Genomic DNA, 16,318 nt, shown 5'->3' with positions numbered 1-16,318 from the left:
CCCTCTTCATATGTTCCATTGCCTTTGCTAAATCGCAAGTTGGACTTGCAATGGCCACACTCAGACTGACACTTGTTGCCCAAGTTGTTACGCTAAGTGCAGTATGTGAAATAAGTAATGTCAGGGTTCAATACACACAATTCTAAGTTAACTGATGTATATCAATAGCAAATGTAAGTTCTGAGCAGAACTCTTTGTCTTGTCACATTCAGGCGTTTCCCCGTAACTTACCAGTGCCTAAGCAGAGATAATTAATTAAGATGAAGTCCGTCAGGACATATGGTGACAATGTACAACCACATGGCACTGCAGCATGTAATGTTTCATGTTTGTCCATGAACAGTTCATGGTATGAATGACGTGGCTACGAAAATATCAGATATGTAAGTTATGGATTCTAGTTAACCTTGAGGGTAATTCCATGTGTTTTCATAACGGCAATAGCCATCATTGGTACTCACGTTGTAGACATGTGCCGTCATTAATCCACCCTGCTGCACATCCCCCAGGACAGGTTCCTGTCTTTTTGTCACAGATGTCACCAGCAAGACAGTTTCCACACTGGGAGGCACAGTTGATACCATAGGAACCATCTGGACATGCTGCACACATATATATACACGTATACACGTAAGAAACATATGGTGTAATCGTTTTTGCAAAATTAGCCTTCATTTAAAATCATACAGACTCACCTTGTTGACATGAAGCATCACCCTGCCACCCTGCTGCACAGCCTCTTGGACATGTTCCGTTTGTCTTATCACAGATGTCGGCTTCAAGACAGTTTCCACATTGGGAGGCACAGTTGATACCATAAGCACCATTTGGACAGGTTGCAAACACATAATATTATGAACACATGGTGTGATCGTATTCGGCAATATCAACCTTACACAAACCCACCTTGTAGACATGTGCCATACAGCCATCCTGATGCACATCCTCTAGGACATGTTCCGTTTGTCCTGTCACAGATATCACCATCTAGACAGTGTCCACACTGGGAGGCACAGTTGCTACCAAAGGATCCATCTGGACATGCTGTAAACATGAATTCACAAAATTGATATTCATTGTGATCGTATATTCTGCAAACATAAATATATTAAATACCCCATCATACGTCACTGCCTAGCCTTCGCTTAACATCATGTGATTTTAGGTGCAGGCATGTGTCGTCATTCATTCACCCTACTGCACATCCTCCAGGAAATGCTTGCGCTGTATCGTAACAGCTGACAGCATCAAGGCAGTTTCCTGGAACACTGTCAATCATCATTACATTTCTGTTTTGTGAAAATCTTCGTAATTTTGTGTGAAATCTTTAATGAAAATATTCATGAGTGCGTATAACAACCTGCTGCCTATTGTGATTACAACTTTAAAGTAAGTATGGATACTCTCGAAGCGTATGCCAGAAATTGGCCCAATGTCGAATGTATTTCACCGCGATTTACGTCAGTGCAGAGTTTTGTCATTGGTAGAACTGAGGAACTGAGAAAATGAGGAGACAGAAATGGAATAAGCACATTTTGTCTCAGTCAGCTGACAGGTCTGGCTGCCCAACATAAAAAAACCCAAAAAACATCGGTAGTCGTTCCCACTGACAAGACCAAGTTTAATTACGTCAAAAATTTCATTTTTCAACTGTGTACACTACTGTTGCACACGATAAACCTAAGGAAGAACTTCATTCCTTGGGGCATGTGTTTCCAAACGCAATGGCCATATATAGTTACATATCTGTCTTCAAAGGTTTAGTAATTTCAGCGAAACTGTGAGTGATCGCAGCAACTCACCATTATTTACACCAACTGCTATTGACGCCTTGAAAGGAACGTTAGTCGGCAGAGAATGGACAGAAATATATCATAAATGCTACACTTTGACTCGTTAAATCCTTTTTATTGTAGCCAGACTATAATATGGGAACACAAGAAGGCAGCAGGAAATTAGTATTTTCAAATATATGTAGTAAATGCCGCAACTAAAATAACGCGATTTTGGAATATATTCTTTCTGATATGATACTGGTTTTAGATTGCATCAAAATTCAATGTAGCTATATGTTTATCCAGACAATATTTGGGAAACACAAATGTCCAGAAAAGCGAGGTTCGACTGTACAAACCTGTTAACATGGTGGAGGTAACACAACGTTGAAAGTATCTTCCATTATGTGAATGTCGCAATGTTATCAGGTGGTATGACATCAACGCTATGGTGACATTCATCAATGTAATAGATTGTTAGATTACTGTCTTTAATTAATGCATTTAAAATAGTTGTCGTAGTCATTGTTCGGACTTTCTATCAGGAAGGCTATTCGAACTTGTTGTGCATGATTTACACTTAATCACCTTTTTTGAACACCATTTGTTGCTGGGAAACTCCAGAAAAATACGTTTTAGACTGTATATTTCAAAATGCATTGAAATAGACCACTCATCGCCCCCGCACAGATTATGTAACAGGCACATTGGCAATACTCGTACGCTAGTTGTGTGCATATAATTAGAATGAACCTGAACGTACACGAGATACCTCCAAAAGGCTCCAATGAAATTTTATTTCTATTTTTATATCATTTTCAACACATACCTGTTTGGCAGTCGGCACCAAGAAATCCTGGGAAACATCCACTAGAACAGTGACCATTGATCTTGTCACATACATCAGTACTGTTTAGGCACTGACACTGTTTGTCACAATCTTCAGAAAACCATCCATCACTGCAAACTGATAATTGTTTAACATGTGATTACTGTTTAACAATATGAGTATTATTCTAAATACATCATCACCATTTACATATGTAGAACTATGTCTTCTCTAAGTGTTATCTAATTGCACTTTGACTTAGTACATATTTCGGTAGTGTTCTGACATCGACACTGTTTGCCACAATCGTCAGAAAACCATCCATCACTGCAAACTGATTATTGTTTAACATATTTAAAGCTATTCATCCTGTACATGTAGAACTGTGTATTATGGAAGACGGAACGTGTTCATGTTATTGTCAAGGTGCACGTTGATTTATACATGTTTCATTAAGGTTGAAGGATCGATAAATCAAATGTAATAATCTGATTAAGCATTTCTAGTGAATATATGTTGAAATGTTCAAGGCAGATTATGATAGTTTAGCTATATGGTGTATTTACTGTTCATTGTTATTCTTTTGATATATGTTACTTCTACCTTTAACATACATGTTTGGAACTCTACTGATTATCATAATCACTTTGAAACACCTCATATAACTTAATACGGTTGTTATAGTATCGATTGTATGTTCCAAGGATACGTGCAACAAGTTTGGTGACCCACCGATAAGAGCAGTTTCAGCTCTAATTCATGAAAAACAATTCAGCTCAAACATCTTTGGATAGTGAGAGCTTATAGTTCATACCACATGACAAATTGTCAAAATACGTGAATTCAAATAGCAAAGACATACCAAATATCTGCATCTCACATAAGGAAAGGAATTTCCTGTCACCAGGTATCCGTATAGTGACCGTGGTTCCTGTCAGTGGCTGACGGCAGGTGAAAATAGCTATAGCAGGAGGATGTTCAGTGGACGACCAGTTGTAGCACATCTGACTGCCCACAAGTATCTCCATGCCGTTGTGTCTTTCTTGCACTTTACAAAATGAATGTAAAAAGAGATCAAGTCAAGGACATCGCTACGTAAGTGAAATAATCTTGAATATCGTTAAGCCCCATTTTACCCCATTTCCTGATCTGGATAACAACTGCAAACTCAACCATTGATACTTAATGAGGCAACACGATCAATTCAGGAGAAGCCAGAAATGTCATTGTGAGTACTTGCATAAATGTAGCAGCCACTTCACTTCACAATTTCAAGAAGGCCGCTCGTGGGGAATCCGGGTTAGAATGGGTCCCCCGCAACCTATGCTGGTCGTAAGAGACGACCAAACGGAAGGCTCTGTGACTTGGTTGATTGCGTGGCATCATACCACGAATGCGTGGATTGTTGTTTGCGATGATAGTAATGACGACTTGATTATTTGCAGTAGCCACCATAGAGCTAAATTGCTGCTGAGTGGAATTAAACAACAAACACACGCTCCCTTAATCAGTCATGTCCCACGCTTCTTAAATGGGGTTCAGTGAATGCGTTTTAAATTATATGAAATTATTTTGACAGTTGTTTGTTTGCTGTCCCCGACCCTAGAACTAAACCTTGCAAGGCACACCTGATGTTCTTTATGGGTGCCCACTTCACGGTGACTAAGACACTTTTCAATGCCTGTTAATAATCTGAGTAACGTAAAACGAATTAAAAACACAACGTGTTTGGGGACCAGCGCAATGACTATTATCGGCGTTTTCTGAATTCAGATGGACAACCCACTGAAAACATAGGACTTAAAACATAGTATAATGTAGATAAACATACTACAACAATGAAGATCTATGTTACTTGTAGAAGTAACGATGCTAAGTGGAATACATTACCTTGGTATTAAAACGACTATTGATGACAATATGAAGATTTAATTCTATGAAACGACGTCCATGCCAAAATGTTACCTAATTATTGGGAATATTACCACCAGGCCGTGTTCAATGTTTAAAAGGAAGGAAGATAATAGAAATGGTATATAAATTACTTCACTATATTTCACTTCTGAAGACTGTGGTTATCTTGGCAACTATTTTTATTCATTTTTAAATTACATTGCATCTGCATTATATTAACTATAAACATGTGCATTAGCTATATTAATTGTCTGTATTACGAGATATATTGCCTTTGGAATTAGTAATTATTCTCAGTGTGCAGTGTACTCTTGATAGATCCTACCATTCTGTTGTGTTTGTTGTTGTATTTTACATCATTATTGGGAAAAACAACAACAAACAAATGTGTAACTTCTGCTGAAGTTATACCTTGTTATAATATAATATTTGATGAAAAATATATAATTCCTATAAGTAACCTATTTGATTTTCTTACATATAAACGAATCTGGATAAAAGGTATTAAATATTCTGTAATGCTCTTGGGAATTACAGTTTTCCTAAAATAACTCGGCTTTCCATTGGTCGACGGAACTTCTTTCCATTCGTTCTTCCTTTGAGTTTGTAATCAACGCGCTGTCATGGAACAAGAACGGCGAAAAGTCTGGATTCTGATTTCAAATTACTACATTCAGCTTACTTAATTGGGGTTGATGATAAATAGTCCACGTTCACCCATGCACCACCCAGTGCTAGTTTACTATTCGAAAACTATAAATTGGCTACTGAGCCGCTGTGTCTGTACGTTAACACGTGTGACATTTCGATTGTTTTAGGAATAAAAGCTAGAGACGGTGGCACTAAATTTGATTATGGGTAAGAAAGAGAATAACCAACTCGAAATTCGGAATATTATTATATAAATATAACAACTCGGTTTATCTTTCCCTTGGGAATTAATGTCGCTCACTTTGGATCTATTACATTAATTCCCCTGTGAAAAGTAATTCCTCGTAGTTCGTTAGTTATCCTCACAGTAACTACTCCTCAACAATTATATTTTGGAATTATATATTATCACCCTTACTTCTTCATATGTGGATGTACTCACAGTCGTCACGTAGATAGAGTCTTATGTGTTGTATCTTTTCTGGACGTGATGTGTTCAGGTTCACAGTCCAGGTGGGATCTGTCTCTTCCTGTGTATGGGCACATGTCAGTGGCGTGCTCCTGGCATCTGTGGTGGCTCTGCCGTCTACAGCAAGTCCCGCTCCGTAGTTAGTTGCGTTATAGTTCAATGAACTGCTCTGATTGCATGTTCTTCCCAACGCAATATTTTCTGAAAATATAAACACATGATCAGTATCACAATGATCGGTGACTTGTATTTGTGATATTACATCTACCCATCGACCTCACACTCACGTTTCTGACAGTACGAACCATACCATCCTTCCTGGCATTCGTCTGGACTGCCGACCTGGCTACAGGGAGTAGATGGGAACACGGCACAGGCGCTTGTAGTGTTACAGTGACATTCAGCATCTGTTTGAAAAAAATGTACCTTCACTTGATTGATAATGGTCATTACTGATTCACACAACAGTGAACATATAGACAAAGTTTCTGGATAAGGAACTGTTTGTGAATCCAACCTGTAGGTAAGTCAAATATTTATACTTATTTCACATTCTGAGAATAACGTTCCTACCAGTGAGTGTAACAGTGACACAGGCCATAAGCAGTCCTATCCAGACCAAACCCATGTCGGATACCTAACTGAAAAGACAACAACAAAACTTGCTTAATACTGATCACATAAATAGCGAATCTTACCAGAATGTGTTTTATCACAAATATTCCAGCACACGTCGATTAAAGTATCAGAATTGAGGAGCTTTAAAATTCCAATTTTCTCGACGAGTGTCGTTGTATGCTTTTATCAAAAGGTACGAGGCCAAAATAGTTTTTATTGTGCAACATTATTCCAAACGAACTAATACATCATAATGATCTTATCATGAAAAGGAAGGAGCGTTGCGTCCTTTAGGCATGCCAGAAACCTATGGTCGCGTGAGACCAAAAGACGTAAAAAAGATGGTACTTGTTGTCACCCTGTCTGGCGCTCGGGATTAAGGGGCAAAAACAAGGACTAGTCGGCTCGGAGTCAGTGTACTGTGCCTCAGTGGGGTATTCATGTTAAACAGCGTCATGGTATCTCAGTGGGCTAGTACTATAAATCGGCATCAGTCCGGACAAGTACAAGCAGCCACACACACACGTACATGCACGTCGCTTTATAAGTGTAATAATCTTGTACGCGGCGTAAAACCCCATTTCACCTGACCTCACCTCTCTGATAATGTTTCTTTGTTTGTCAGCACCACACATGTGTCGGTTGGTATCACCAAAGTGGTTAACGTCTAAGACCTGCATTAGTTGGGGCTTTTCTCCCACATAAACCTGACATACGGTCATATAAGCCTGTAAAATATTCTGCAATAACATTTTTCAAAGCGGCGTTAAACAAAAAACCCTCACTTAGCTGGTGAGTGAGTGAATATGTGAGTATACTTATCGCTGCTTTATATCAGGACGTATCCGTTTGATGATGGAAAACAGATAGAGAACTCGAAATACGTTTAATAGGATTTAATTAATTTTATCTTTACAGGATAAAATGGTTTATTTCAGTTCGGCAATCCTGGGATAGGTGACCCATCATTTAATTTGTGCACTATAGTATTTATGTTGCAGGCTAAGGGAGGTTACTCGGGTCTACAAGCTATAATTTTGCATTACAGGCCGGCTCCCATGAGATTATTCAGGTTATACATTAGTAGCATGGCAAAGGGAGATAACTGAAGTAAACCTTTAATGTGAAGGAATTCCCCTCTGCCTTTCGCTTTCGGGGGCCATTACAGGCAAACTGTTTTTTCCGTGTTCGTGCATATATTTTCGTGTTTCGCAGCATGTCAGGGAGAGGGAAGCCAATGAGAAAGCGGCCGACACGTGGGACAAGAGCGGCCACGAAGAAGAAACGCAAGGAACAGGCCCCTTCGCAGTCGTCACCGCCCGGCATGCCCGAAGCAGCGATGGGACAGCCAGATAACTTGGCGACAGCACGTGGACCCAGTCAAGTTCAAGCAGGCAGGTCAGCGCCTTTCCAGACTTCGTCAGGTGAAAACGCGAGTGGGTCAAGACCGACTGGGGGTGAGTTTGTTGACATATCCTTTAATCCAGAAGTTACAAACAATATTACGGAATTGGTTTCCTTACCCACTCAGCCGTTAAGTACACAAACACAGTCAGTCACTTCACACGCGCAGTCCCCATGTTTCCCTCCCATACTGTTTGCCGGGAGTGAGTTTACCCCTCCCACGACACAATGTGGTGATGATGATTTGGGAGCTAACGTTCCTTCGAGTATCAAGCAAAAGATATGTAATGGTGAATATATCAATCTTGCATTGCTGCTGAAATCTGACCGGGAATTACAAGATTATGCTTGTACATCAGCCATTTTCCTTAACTCGGAAGGTCATTTGGAACTGAAACCAAAGGCTTCAGGTAAAGTGATTGAAACCATAACTGATTGGGCAACTGCATTCACAGTGTATATTAGCATTTTTATCAAAAGTCACCCGGAACAGATACAAGGAATGCTCAAATACATGAACACAATTCGTCTGGGGGCATCTCGTCATACTGGGATTGGTTGGAGAACATATGATGAGCAGTTCAGACTGCGTCAAGCACGAAATCCACAGAATTCATGGGGGTCAATCAATGTAGAGCTTTGGATGTTATACATGCAAGTTCCGTCACAGAATTTTAGCTCGTTCCCCAGAAATGATAGCCAGTCATTTCATGTCCAGAACACAAACACAAACTCAACATGCCATGATTACAACTACAGGTATTGCAGTCGAGACAAGTGCAAGTTCAAACACACCTGCTCCAAATGTGGAGGGAATTCCCACCCTGCGTCTTACTGTTTGTCCAAAACACAATCTGGCAAATTTGTAAACACTAGCCAGGACCCCAATCAGAACCCAAGTGCTTCAGCTTCAGCTTCATAACAATCATCATGATCATATATCATGTACTTTTCAATTTTATGCATTCATGTTTATGTTATTTTCCTAATTACTTCATTTCATTCTAATCATGTCATTACCTGCTTTACCAATGTGTTTGGATATTGTATGTTGTATGAAAAATTGTTCATGCATTAATTAAGTCTTTTTTACAGATGTTTGGATTGTAGGCTCATCATTGTCTATTGGGCTCAGCGGCAGAGTTTCAGATTGAAATTAGGGAGGCATCTTGGCTTACATAAATTGGGGTTCACCTTAAGTTGGTTTGGCAAGAGAGGAATGCACTGGAGAGAGCTCAGACAGCTATTGTTTACCCAGCTTGAAAGGAAACCTCCTCCACGTGTCATGATTCTCCACTTAGGTACAAATTATCTGGTAAGCTACCCTATTAGGAATTTAGTTTGCAGTGTCACAGAGGATGTCACATATTTTGCTAAGATACTTCCCTTCACAGTCTTTGTATGGTCTGAGTTACTTCCACGACAGTATGGGCATAGGGCAGCAAATTATAAATCGGTGGAGGCAGCCAGGAAGCGCTTGAATAGAGCAGGCATGAGTGCAGTGCTAAGGGTTGGAGGTGAGCCAAAAAGCATGGTATTCGGGCGCAGGATTTGGGGATGTACAGGCATGATGGTGTCCATCTTTCAGATGTAGGGCTTTTCCATATTTGTCAATACCTACCAGGAGGCTTTGGAGTACTTCCTTCTGGATGACCGGTCAAAGGTGTTTACTGGCAATTAATGTTAAGTTTGTTTTTTTGTTGTTGTTTTTTTTGTTTTTTTTTGTTTTCTGTGCCAAGTATTGGAGGGTCTGTGTATAGACACAGTCCTGTGGCGTAATACTTGCGGGTTGGGCATAGTAATTTCCGGAGGCCTTCGATGAGCGCTACCCGCGAGGGCCTAGCTTGCTTAATGACACGCTGGTTGACCTCCTTTGGTGTACCCTGGGGGGATCAAAGTCATTTTGCCTTTTGATGACTCGTTATGTGTTTATCCTCTCGAGTCGCGCTTTCTGTTTGTCCTATTGCCTTCGGGCCGGCATTCAGTGATTTTGGTTCGCCCAACCTGCAGGGTTATGCAAAATATCATCCCCCTGTAATTTCATGAATAAAGCCGTGGCCATACTCCACACTTAACTTACATAATCTTTTGGTTATTTATTCATCTAGTATGCTCTAGATTGACATTATCTTGAAATAATTAATTTTATCTTTACAGGATAAAATGGTTTATTATAGTTCGGCAATCCTGGGATAGGTGACCCATCATTTAATTTGTGCACTATAGTATTTATGTTGCAGGCTAAGGGAGGTTACTCGGGTCTACAAGCTATAATTTTGCATTACAGGCCGGCTCCCATGAGATTATTCAGGTTATACATTAGTAGCATGGCAAAGGGAGATAACTGAAGTAAACCTTTAATGTGAAGGAATTCCCCTCTGCCTTTCGCTTTCGGGGGCCATTACAGGCAAACTGTTTTTCCCCCTCCCGATACCCACCCTTATTATAGCTTAAAAGTTTATATTTATATTGCAGACATGTCATGAGCTACATGATTAAAGTATATACCTTATGAAGGTTAGTAAGTTACAATTTCTGCCTAGAAATTTTGCTGTTTCAGGTTGTTGTGGATGATCACAGGGGTACCAAGCCAAATTTCAGTTCTGCTTCAGTCACGGCAGCAGGACTCCATTCAGTCACCGAGGTGAGGTTCATCCAACGCCATGTGTGACATCGCGGCGTAATACTTGCGGATTGGGCATAGTAATTTCCAGAGGCCTTCGATGAGCGCTACCCGCGAGGGCCTAGCTTGCTTAATGACACGCTGGTTGACCTCCTTTGGTGTACCCTGGGGGGATCAAAGTCATTTTGCCTTTTGATGACTCGTTATGTGTTTATCCTCTCGAGTCGCGCTTTCTGTTTGTCCTATTGCCTTCGGGCCGGCATTCAGTGATTTTGGTTCGCCCAACCTGCAGGGTTATGCAAAATATCATCCCCCTGTAATTTCATGAATAAAGCCGTGGCCATACTCCACACTTAACTTACATAATCTTTTGGTTATTTATTCATCTAGTATGCTCTAGATTGACATTATCTTGAAATAAAATAATATTATGCATATCATTGTAGCTACTGGATGTATACATATTTTAAGCAGATGAAGGAATTGTTCAAACACTCCTGATCGCTTTTTGTAACCTTTTCTCGTATGACCAAATTAACACATTAAACTTGTGACTAAATAACAACATGTACAGAAAGAACTCACCTCCAACATCAACACCTCACAGTGCCTCTTGTATGTCTCTACTGGCGCATATGTGTTAGCAGCCAGGAAGTGAATCATGTGAGGAATACAACGCATCTATCATTGCAAACACGAAAACGTTGTTTTTTCCGTATATGGTCATTAGACGACAAAACATTCATTAAAACTGATTAATCATTGAGCGGCCAGAAATTGTCCGGAAAAGCGTCGAGTTTTTAAAGCGTAAGATGGACGGAAAAACGATGCTTTTTGCTCCGCATTGAATGTGTCCAATCACGATCACCATGTCTTATTTCGTATGTATAATGATTTTGTTTCTAAGACAACATGAGAAATGTGATGGAACTGTAGATTTATCCGTTCTTAAACTGGATGTATGTCGAGAGAAGGTTTTCCACAATTATATGATACGCCCACCTTTTCGCGAACACCTGGTATCATCACCATTTGGATTCATACACATGCTCATGATATGGTCGGAATAGGGCAATCGACTCTTCATTATTATTATGATTATTATTTACAGATTAAAATTAAAAATGCAGCAGAGACCATGGCACAGTCAGGCTGGATAGGGTAATCATCAGCTCAGGGCCCTTGCACCCTCTACATGCAGCCCAGACAGCGACTTCTCCCAGGAAAAGCTGCCTAGTCAAGCCCACTCAGAACTTTTCGGAGAATGTGAAGACTCCCCAACACTGCAGCCTTCTGCATTACCCAGATTGATAGAGGGGCTGTACTCCTGGCAGCAAACCCGGGTACTCACCCAATGTCAGGTACTTGGTACTTGGGATACAAGCGTGACATTTCGAAAGCGAGGTCTGCATATTTGCCCTGTTTTTCCTGAATCTTGTCAATCACATTAGTGTCAGAAGCGACAGAAAATTCGATGACATAAATGATTTCATTGGATTTATCAAAAAGGACAAGATCAGGTTTGTTGGCCTGGGTAGGTCTGAGGCTGTCTACGGGCCTTCCAAAGAAGTTTGTATTGATCATTTTCCATGACTCCCTCTACATATTCCGGGTCGTACCATGGATGGACCTCTGTGTCTAAACCACAAGCATGGCGAAGACCGTAATAAAATAATCGAGTTACACCATCATGTCGCTTAAGATACTGTGTTTGTACCAAAGCGGGGCATCCACTGACAAATTCATTACATAATCTCCATTTCATTTTTACATTTTGATGCAAAATCACACATTGACGGTTTCGAATGGGAAGTGACTGGTCCTGAGCAGCAAACAGAAAGCCTTCTGTTTCACTTTTCAGGCCAGCCGACCTCATCCAAGCGAAGGACTCTGCTGGGTTGCTGATCTTCTCAACACACTGTACATAAACTCGACTGGTCGTTCAACCTCTCTTGTGTCTGGGCCGATTTGATATGGTACTTTGCTTGGTTGACACTCATTTCAGCAGTAAATCAACACTAACGTTGAGATTATGTCCCACATCCTTGGCTCGTTGACGAAAACTGTGTTTATAATTAGTAGTATTGGTGTTGTTGTTTTTGTTGTTTCTCAAACTGTTATGTAAGTTTCAGGGACTCATATGACTTTTTCATTGATTCCTTAACTTTCTCAAACGCACATTTGTAAGATTCTAACATCTTTTTTTTCTGTTTTATTTTGGCCCACATACATTCACTCGCCAAACCAGCCCGAGCACAATCCACAGTGTATTACCATGAGACAGATTACGAGGATCATAACATGTGGTCTATTTTTAAAAGCTGATTTGGTACATATTAACAAAACGTAAAACACACTTATTTATCATCCTATCCGAACATGTTAAAACTGTATTTTCACGTAGTGAGTGGTTTTACGCCACTTTTAGCAATATTACAGCAGCTGATATTATCAGTTCTTCGGCGTGACGAGTGAAATCTTTAACCACCAGGCTACTCGACCGCCCCATCAAGTAAAATGTGTCAGGATGATGTACATAGTATAGAGCAGTTATGTTTGCAGAGTTACTTACCCGTTTAAGCCCGTGAAGAGATACTTGATCGAGGTGCAGTGCAGTTGAAATCTGATCATGTGTTTACAAAAGCTGTCCATGAATCCAGAGCAATAACATGGTTAGACAGGACAGTATAGGAAAACACAATTAACAACGGTGTGTGCTCATATATATATAAATAGATAGATATAAAAGATAGCTACGCAAAGAACAATGAAGGACGAGGCGTGGTTTATTTCACAATAAAACATTGTTTTATCATGTCGTCATTTCTGGAGAATCGAACAACTTGATGACGTCATAAATTGGACGACATTATTTTTTAGAGGGACGTGCCTAGTGAGTTGTTCCCCATAGATGTTACTGGCCTTCGTAAATAAACGCAATGGCCGAACAATCGCTTCCAAAAGTGGGGAGATATAACAATCGGTACTGGGAGAAAAGGAGCAGATAATCGACGTGAAAATTGTGAGAATATGCGGGAAAGACCAATTTTACCCATCCCACCCACCCCACCCCGATCATACAATGGACTTGTCCGACATTGCCGAGGTCAGAATCTATTGAGGGAGTAATCATATTTAAATACGGGTAATTATCACGGTGTATTTTTTACTTACATCCTTTAAGAGGTTGTACATAATGTTGATATCTCACATAAGAAATAAACGACGTTGTTTAGAGTACAATTAAAAACTGCAGGGAAAAATTAGCATGAGAGGCACATGTATTAAGTGTTAATCACATGAGAAGCTGACACTCGTATATACAGACGACATTACAGCGAAGTGAACAGAGCTATGCCGATACTCACCTCTCATGTCAACACCTCACAGCTGTACAATGAAATGTCTGATCAGGAGTCTATATGTAGGCTACCAGGAAGTGAATTGAGTGAAGGAGATTCACATGATCGAGGCATTGTGTTTGTCACTTCCCTGCATGATCTTTGCAGACATTGTTTGCTTTTGGGTTGATTGTAAACAAAACGATTCTCAGATATCCTAGGTACACCTGTTATCGGGTATTCTCCATTTAACTAAATTAATTAACACTTTGCTATACCTGTGTATATACTATATTCTAATATGCACTACTTGTTTCTGCAATACCCTGTCTGCATAGTTTTTATGTCGACATGTCAAATATCAAGAATTGGTAATACACGTCATCAGGGGAAAACGTCTGTAGAATACCTATGCCACCACATAAGGGACCACAACAATCGTTTTTGGGCAGCCAGTACTACTCAAAAGAAGTTAAAGAACACCCGACTCTTTCACATGACTTTAATTTGAAAGAATCAGGTGTTCTTTAACTTATTTTGAGTAGTATATAGTTTGTCCGTGAAAACTAATGCTTTGCTTTGTTCTGCCATGGCAGGGGTTGAAGTTAATCAATGTATATGAGTGGCCATGTATGTGGATGTTTCCTGAAGCATAAATGTTTGAACTTTCAATGATGAAGATGTTTTCAGACATTTTAGGCTACATTCCCTAAATCGATACATTGATTTATCTCAGCTGTACAGTGTATATAGATGATCTAATAATATCTAACGATTCAAACCCTTGTTTATTCCCATTAAAATGCACTGTGCGTTGACGTTCTATTGTTAATTTAACTGTACCAACATTTCTGTTGGTGGACTGAATTTTCATCGCCCAAGCTAAGTCAACTTCAAAACACATGTTTGGGTCGAGACATGACTTCCCTGCCCTAACACGCACGCACGCACGCACGCACGCACGCACGCAGGTGCAAAACGAAGATATTTCGTTAAGGTTTTCGTTAGTTATAAGAAGCAAAATATCTACACTTATACACAGATGTAATTCAAAGTGAATATATCGTTTCTAGTTTCTACAAACTCGTGTCACTTGATTTTCGGGTCCATCATTTGATTGTCTGGTTTGTTTACAGGCGGTGGCATCGCTAGGGTTCTGCTGTGCATCGTCAGCTGACGGACAAACACATCTTTCCATGTTTACTACTTAGATTTACATTTACGACCTTCACTTCAAGGCATGTTGATGTATGTTTGATCTGGGTCAGCCTAAAGAGCCTTGGTATGTATATTCAAGGTCCTATTGACAATAGCATAATGCAAATAACCCAGCTATCTCTTTCTGTGACCGCCTTTAAGCAGGTGTATGTACCTGGAAAGTTATACTATATATTAGCCTATAGTAGTTGGTTGGTTGTTTGGTTGGTTGTTTAACGCCGCACTCAGCAATATTCCAGCTGTATGACGGCGGTCTGTAAATAATGGAGTCTGGACCAGACAATCCAGTGATTGATATCATGAGCATCGATCCACGCAATTGGGAACAATGACATGTATCAACCAAGTCAGCGAGCCTGACCACCCGATCCCATTAGTCGCCTTTTCCGACAAGCATAGTCGCCTTTTCCGGCAAGCATGGGTTGCTGAAGACCTAAGCATATAGTAAGCATGTAGTAGTAGTAGTAGTAGTAGTAGTAGTAGTAGTAGTAGTAGTATGAGTAGTAGTTTGACGTACTCAGGTTTAAATGAGGATGAATCGCTCTTGATAAGCAACTATATTACCAAATTATGTTGCAAATGTTCGTTTTTAATCGATTTAAATAAACCACCCGTTGGGGAATTTAGAGGAAGGCTATAGACATTGATATACCATATGCACATGTATAGGCTCATATTAGTGCACAAGAAATCAAATGCTCATAGTTGTGGCATTGTTGACATTGGTATGAATTTCCCAAATTATAGTCGAATCATTTTTGCAAAGGGAACTTCATGTGTATTGTGAGAGTTTATACCAACACCAAGATGGCAATATGTATACAAACGTTATGTTCGTCGTCATGTATATTGTGTAACCCTTACATCTCTTTACCTGGCTTAGACGCCTGGTCACTGCCAGTGGAGGGGGAAAGGTACTGGCTGTCATCATAGTCGACTCTACTCTATACCTTATCGTTGTAAGGTTCTCTTCCTTTTACGTACTGTGGTGATTTCCCTGTAAGTTTTAAATTATCACACAATTAAAACCTCCAAGGAACACTGAATTTGTAACACTGTCTCCGGCTGTTTACTAAACTACCACTCCACCCCTTATCTTTCTGATTACTTACCATATCTGCCCCAGTGTCAAGGATTTTCTTGGCATTGTATTGGTCTGTGATTTATCCTTTATGCTAAATCACGCCTCTATGCCTCTACGTATATCCACAGATCATGTTTTCCATATGCTGCATCAACTGTAGTATTGTGTTTGCATAAATTGTCGCCAAACCGTGTATGGCAAACAGTGAGCATAGTGCACCCTTTAGGTAAAAAAACATTGAGAAAAGGACATATTGACAATGGTAAACATATTAAATGTGCAGAAACTATACAATATTTTCTGTATATTTCATATCTTAACTATTGACTATTTCTATACATTTCGCATCTTAACTGTTGTATATCTATGTATTTATGTAATTGTGTATCCAT

At 39.9% G+C, this 16,318-nt stretch overlaps 2 protein-coding genes across 2 annotated transcripts; one reads left to right on the top strand and one right to left on the bottom strand.

Moving 5' to 3' along the window:
- Positions 1-5,591: 5,591 nt before the first annotated feature.
- Positions 5,592-6,476, bottom strand: LOC124116604. The gene is made up of 3 exons (XM_048401553.1): positions 6,212-6,476; positions 5,926-6,045; positions 5,592-5,839 (listed from the first exon to the last, which is right to left on the bottom strand). Exons 1-3 carry the CDS (start codon positions 6,264-6,266, stop codon positions 5,592-5,594), a joined length of 423 nt encoding a protein of 140 aa, XP_048257510.1. The 5' UTR covers positions 6,267-6,476.
- Positions 6,477-7,432: 956 nt separating this feature from the next.
- On the top strand, positions 7,433-9,739 carry LOC125383202. The gene has a single exon (XM_048401417.1). It carries the CDS (start codon positions 7,473-7,475, stop codon positions 8,580-8,582), a length of 1,110 nt encoding a protein of 369 aa, XP_048257374.1. The 5' UTR covers positions 7,433-7,472; the 3' UTR covers positions 8,583-9,739.
- Positions 9,740-16,318: the final 6,579 nt, after the last annotated feature.

Source organism: Haliotis rufescens, unplaced genomic scaffold (assembly GCF_023055435.1).
Source record: "Haliotis rufescens isolate VD_foot unplaced genomic scaffold, xgHalRufe1.0.p SCAF_22, whole genome shotgun sequence".
Lineage (NCBI taxonomy): Eukaryota > Metazoa > Mollusca > Gastropoda > Lepetellida > Haliotidae > Haliotis > Haliotis rufescens.
The sequence above is the reverse complement of the archived record's forward strand: the minus strand, read 5'-3'. Positions and strand labels throughout refer to the sequence as shown.

Excerpts from the sequence above, each read along its gene's own strand:
- LOC124116604 (XM_048401553.1), bottom strand. The coding sequence starts at position 6,266 with ATGGGTTTGGTCTGGATAGGACTGCTTATGGCCTGTGTCACTGTTACA. Across the intron at positions 6,046-6,211 it reads TGTCACTGTTACACTCACTG|ATGCTGAATGTCACTGTAAC; the intron begins GTAGGAACGTTA and ends TTTTTCAAACAG. Across the intron at positions 5,840-5,925 it reads TGGTTCGTACTGTCAGAAAC|AAAATATTGCGTTGGGAAGA; the intron begins GTGAGTGTGAGG and ends TTATATTTTCAG.
- LOC125383202 (XM_048401417.1), top strand. The coding sequence starts at position 7,473 with ATGTCAGGGAGAGGGAAGCCAATGAGAAAGCGGCCGACACGTGGGACA.